Source organism: Lactuca serriola, chromosome 5, assembly GCF_051521515.1.
Source record: "Lactuca serriola cultivar US96UC23 chromosome 5, Lser_US96UC23_V15, whole genome shotgun sequence".
In the NCBI taxonomy this organism is placed as follows: domain Eukaryota; kingdom Viridiplantae; phylum Streptophyta; class Magnoliopsida; order Asterales; family Asteraceae; genus Lactuca; species Lactuca serriola.
Genome location: NC_136412.1, coordinates 348,110,306 through 348,115,544, shown reverse-complemented (window position 1 = coordinate 348,115,544; position 5,239 = coordinate 348,110,306). Strand labels below are relative to the sequence as shown.

The following is a 5,239-nucleotide window of genomic DNA, read 5'->3' as shown; positions in this document are numbered from 1 at the left end:
CTATTGACGATTTGAGACTCTCCCACCACCGATCGACGCTGCATAAATATGGTGCAAAATTTGCATTATGAGATTTGCTAAGCTAATTGATTTGTTATCTTGCTTATTGACTTCTTTGATTTGCTAGTTAGTTGATTGATTTGCTAGTCATGCTTTGATTTGTTGGATTCAAACTTAGAACATCATAGCTTTTGTAAAGATGTTTTTGCTGTTGAATTCATAGATACATATTTGTTAAATGCTGATTTTGCTGTTAAATGTTCATTTTTGCTGATTTTTGTTGTTGAATGTTGATTTTGAAGTTCAATTTTTATGGAATGGTTTCTAATTGATGTTAAGATCTTCTATGTCCATAAACAAACGATTTCTTATTGATGTTAAGATACATATTTTTTCTGTTGAATCTTGATTTTGCTCATAAACAAACGATTGCTTTCTGATTGATGTTAAGATCTTCTATTGTCTTTTTGAATTTAGTTGATTTTTGGTGGTTGATATGGAGATAAGGGTGAAATGGTGGAGGTAAGGGGTTTTATGGATGGATGGGGTTATGGTGGAGGTTCAAGATGGGTGATGATAGAGGTTAAAGTAGGGTGAAGAAGATAATGATGCAGTGAGAGTGGCGTAAAGAATATGAGGGTAAAATGATTATTTTTCATAAGTCAAAACATTTAGTCAGATATACAATTAAACAACATGGTTTCTTATTCAGTTAAGATTTATTACCAAACCTTTCTCAGCTAGCATTTTCTCAACCAACAACTATCGAAGCCTCAAAGGGACCTAACCCAAACTAAAGGGATTATTCATGTAATTTACCCCAGATAACAAAAGGTTTTGGAGTGTAGTTGGTGAAATAGGATGAGCGATGTGACTTGCTCTGTTCCTCCCCTCCCTTTGTGATTTTTCAGGCAAAATCGGTTACTCTGAGGCGAGACGCACCAACGCATAAGGCTGACAATGACTGCCATATTCTCTACCAGTACTAGTGCCATGCTCCCGAGTTTCATCTCCTATTCTTCACGCTCCTCCTCCACGACCCTCAGGTATCCTTCTTCACTTTCTCCTCGCATTATTCAATTCAATTCCGGTATACAAACTTATTGGAAAGATATTCAGGGCAAACATGTCGTCGTCTCCGTCGAGTCAGTCTGATAGTCCAGTCGTGGTACGTATTTCCACCTGCTGCTTTCTCATATACGGCAGTACAAGCAAATATGAGCCTGCAATTGATGTGGATAGTTATAGTTGTTTGATTGATAATCACGATATATGTTAATTATAATTGGATATTTACGGTGTTAACAACACAGCTTGGATTTGGTGGTGTTTCGGTGGATCTCTTGGCGACTGTGGCTTCTTTTCCCAACCCCGACGACAAGATCAGAAGCACCAGCATGAAGGTAATAAATAATCTAGGTGATCCATTTCACCATTTGTTGTTTTAGAGTTTATATCGGTACTGATAATGCTTGATACAACAGCTCGTTAATCAGTCAAATTAAGTCAAGTTTTGTGACTTCGATTACTGGATCTATTGTTTGGGGATTTGGAAACTGTGATATTAGTGATGCTTTTTACCTTTGTATGTATGCAAGTAATAGCTTATTTTTTAGTGAAATCGGCGGCTATTGCAGAATTTGCAGTGCAAACTTATCCATAATCACTAACATTCAACAGTATATTTGATCTTGTTACCACTGTTTTCTTCTGTAAACAGGTGTTTAAGTTTCCATTGAAATTCTTCTATCAGCTTTATCCGAAATTCTTGGATTTTAGCTCTTTGAAACTGTCATGCTTCTTTTCTACTTCACGTTTTAATCAAAGGTGCTTGATTTAATTTGCTTCTTTTTGTCGGTCTTTATTAGTCCAAATTTGGTTGAGGTTTATGATATTGTTGTCTAACAGGCAAACTAGTTGTAAATCGTGTTTTCTTCTGCGATATATATATTTTTTTGTCAATCGTGTTTGCACTTACTTCATTTCAACCGTGTCTAACTTTGTTGTAGAGCTGTAGAAGTTTACTGAAAGTCTTGAATTCAGAAGTTGCTCTTTTACTTATCATTCACTCAAACTTGTTCTCAGGTTCAAGGAGGTGGCAATGCAGGAAATGCCCTAACTTGTGCAGCTCGTCTAGGATTAAATGCAAGGTTGATATCCAAGGTATGCAAAATGCAGATTTGATTTGCTGAAGACCTCACGCTAAAACTAGTTATTTCAAGTTGTGGTTTTGTGGCTAGCAGTAAGCTTCCAATATGAGATGAATCTTTTTCTCTCCTGATCATGTTAAGACTAACTTAGCCATTCTGAATTGTATCCCATGTGCTCAAATTACTTGTCAGGTTGCCAATGACGCTCAAGGAAGAGGAGTTTTGGAAGAATTACAAGTTGATGGTGTAGATATCTCCTTTTTTGTGGTAATGAACATGGCTTTATGAAAATCTTTTCCAACACTTATTTCGTTGCATAAACATACATAACATATAATGTTAAATCAATAGATTGTAAAAAACTCTCGTCATAGTAGCAGGTATCTTTGAATGATTTTGTTACAAATACATCAAAGCTTACTTTTTTCCTGTTTGCAGGTTTCTGAAGAGGGAAATTCAGCGTTTACCTATATCATTGTGGATAATCAAACGTAAGGGTGCCTAAATTAGTTTTTTGTTGTACTATTTTTATTTACTTTTTGTTTCAATTCTGCTGTTTCCAGGAAAACTCGAACATGCATTCATACTCCAGGGTGGCCTCCAATGATTCCTTCAGACATCTCCAGCTCAACTTTAAAATCAGCATTAGATGGCGTGAAGCTTGCTTATTTTGATGTACGATTGCATGAAACTGCTTTAATTATTGCACATGAGGTAAGTGTTGTGGTTTCTAATCTGCACGAAACTGCAATTTCAAGGCATATTATAGTCAGAAATCAGCTGTGTCTTTTGTTATATTATTATAAATTGGAAATAAATGATCCCTGTTAAATGCTCTACCAGTGCAGGCAAATCGGAGGAATATACCTATCTTAATTGATGCTGAAAGGCTAAGGGATGGATTGGATGATTTTATGTATTTATCTGATTATGTTGTGTGCTCAGCAAAACTTCCACAGGCAAGCTTCCAAATTATCTACCTATAGAGCTCTATTTGCAAAGTTGACAAAATAATTTGATGTTATTTACTTATAGCATATTAGCATAAAGATATATTGTAGAATTAGGAATTTATGTTTGTGTATGGCTGCATGTTCCCAACCAACAGGCATGGACTGAAGCTTCAACTGTTCCAAGTGCACTTGTTTCCATGCTGTTCAGGTTGCCAAAGGTCAAGTTTGTAATTGTGACTTTGGGTGCAGATGGTTGCATAATGCTCGAGAGAAGTATACCTGGTGCATATAAAATTTAGCTTTATTCTTTCTTTTACTTTTATCTGTTGGGGATAAGATCATATATAATAACAATTTACTTTTTCATATGTCCCACTTAGTTTGACTTTCTTGAGAGTTTGACTTAGTTTCTTGAGTCATCTCTTCAACATTTTGGTTTAAAACAACGAAATACTAAACCATTTGGTAGATAATATGCTTTGCAAATGTCTTAGTATTGCTCTGTTGTGTTGATTCTTAACATTATAAACATTGCAAACATTGCAAATTGCTTACAAGAAAAGGAAACTGTTTTTAACTAAGTGAGACACTTTTTAAAAGTATAGTAACTAAAAAAAGAAGTAGGTTGCTATTTTACGACCTTATCCGTTATCTGTTGGGTAGCATTCTAGCCTCAATGGTGACAGCTCAGCTTCTGATGTTCACTTTCAGCAGACAACAGTGAAGCTGAAGAAACGGATGTAGACAATTTAGTTGAAGTATTGAAGCAGAAAATCGATACTAGCAAAGCTGCTCCTACTTGTGTTTCATCTGTAAGCTTCCTTTTCACACGTTAAGAAATCGAAACATGGATATGCATAAATTGTTAAAAAAAAATCTAGTTTTTTCTTCTCATGTAATTATTTTCCTTTTACTTTTACAATATATAGGATGTTGTAAGATTCCAAGGCAATGGCGTTGGGAGTGTCTGTGGTAGACTATATCTCGGAACAGCGGAGAAGATACCGGAATCAGAACTCGTGGATACCACAGGTGCTGGAGATGCATTTATAGGGGCTATCCTCTATGGTATGTATAATGTATATCATATATTATGTATACGTAACAAAATATCAACCTACTTTCATCACAAAATCAATAACTCTTTGATATATAAATGTTATTTGTAGCTATTTGCACCAACAAACCACCCGAAAAAATGTTGCCATTTGCTGCTCAAGTGGTTAGTATTAAAACTACTCAATCCAGTAGATATCATCAAGAAATAGCAATATACTCTTACTATATGTGTATAATAGCATCCTACTTTCATTTCTTTTTATTACATTATTAAGGCATAAAACTTTATAAAAACTACCTAAACTAGTAACTACAACATTATACTTTGAAAAATCTACCTAGTTTATAACATTGAAAATTGCTTATTCTTTTAATTAGGTATATTTTTTAAAATACAACGTTGTAATAGGAATAAATGGAAGTATGATGCTATGATAAACAAAGTACATTGCTATTTCTTGCACGAAGGGGGTGTTTTTAATATATTTTATGATGACAGGCGGCTATTAGTTGTCGAGATTTGGGAGCTCGGTCGGGTCTGCCACGTCTGTCGCATCCTTTGTTGGCGCCTTTTTTAGGTTAGAGGCCCCTTACAACTACAATGGCGGTGGTGTTGTGAGAAAAACGGGGCCCGGCATCCGCCGTGTTTGGCTTTTCTTTCTTGTTTACTTAGTTGGACTTTTTTGGACTGATATTCTACTCCTTTTGCCACTTTAGTTTCGTTTGTTGTATCTTTGAGACACAAATGTTATAATTGATGAAACTGTTTGGATGGGTATATTGGTGTCGATGAAACCAAATTTGCAAATAGGGACTTGTTCTGGATCTCTCATCTTTGTGTCGATGGGTAAGTTTTGAACATTAATGTCGCAATGATTTATAGGGTCTGTCTACATCTGGATGGAAAATGGTGTTTTATGAATATCACCAAAGTCGGTTTTTAGATATTTTTGAACTCACAAAATTACATAAGTGGTCTATGTGATTGGCAAAGCAAAAAATATCATGAATGGTCATTATGGCAGTTTACAAACAGGACACTCTTTTTGTTTTAATTACTTGCGTGGTTGGTTCTTA

The 5,239-nt window shown here is 35.3% G+C and overlaps 1 protein-coding gene across 2 annotated transcripts; it reads left to right on the top strand.

Annotated features, from left to right (window-relative positions):
* Nucleotides 1–844: 844 nt before the first annotated feature.
* Nucleotides 845–4,940, top strand: LOC145055509 (uncharacterized). Of its 2 annotated transcripts, none has more exons than XM_079003863.1 (13): nucleotides 845–1,046; nucleotides 1,120–1,168; nucleotides 1,314–1,403; nucleotides 2,086–2,163; nucleotides 2,343–2,417; nucleotides 2,589–2,641; nucleotides 2,714–2,864; nucleotides 2,999–3,109; nucleotides 3,259–3,385; nucleotides 3,818–3,915; nucleotides 4,033–4,171; nucleotides 4,273–4,325; nucleotides 4,662–4,940. In XM_079003863.1, exons 1-13 carry the CDS (start codon nucleotides 961–963, stop codon nucleotides 4,743–4,745), a joined length of 1,194 nt encoding a protein of 397 aa, XP_078859989.1. In that variant the 5' UTR covers nucleotides 845–960; the 3' UTR covers nucleotides 4,746–4,940. The 2 variants fall into 2 exon arrangements, with proteins under 2 accessions (XP_078859989.1, XP_078859988.1); XM_079003862.1 differs by having other exon boundaries at nucleotides 3,815–3,915.
* Nucleotides 4,941–5,239: the final 299 nt, after the last annotated feature.

Coding starts and splice junctions, on each gene's coding strand:
- LOC145055509 (XM_079003862.1), top strand. CDS start 961: ATGACTGCCATATTCTCTACCAGTACTAGTGCCATGCTCCCGAGTTTC. Junction 2,164..2,342: donor ATGCAAGGTTGATATCCAAG/GTATGCAAAATG, acceptor ATTACTTGTCAG/GTTGCCAATGACGCTCAAGG. Junction 2,642..2,713: donor ATCATTGTGGATAATCAAAC/GTAAGGGTGCCT, acceptor TGCTGTTTCCAG/GAAAACTCGAACATGCATTC.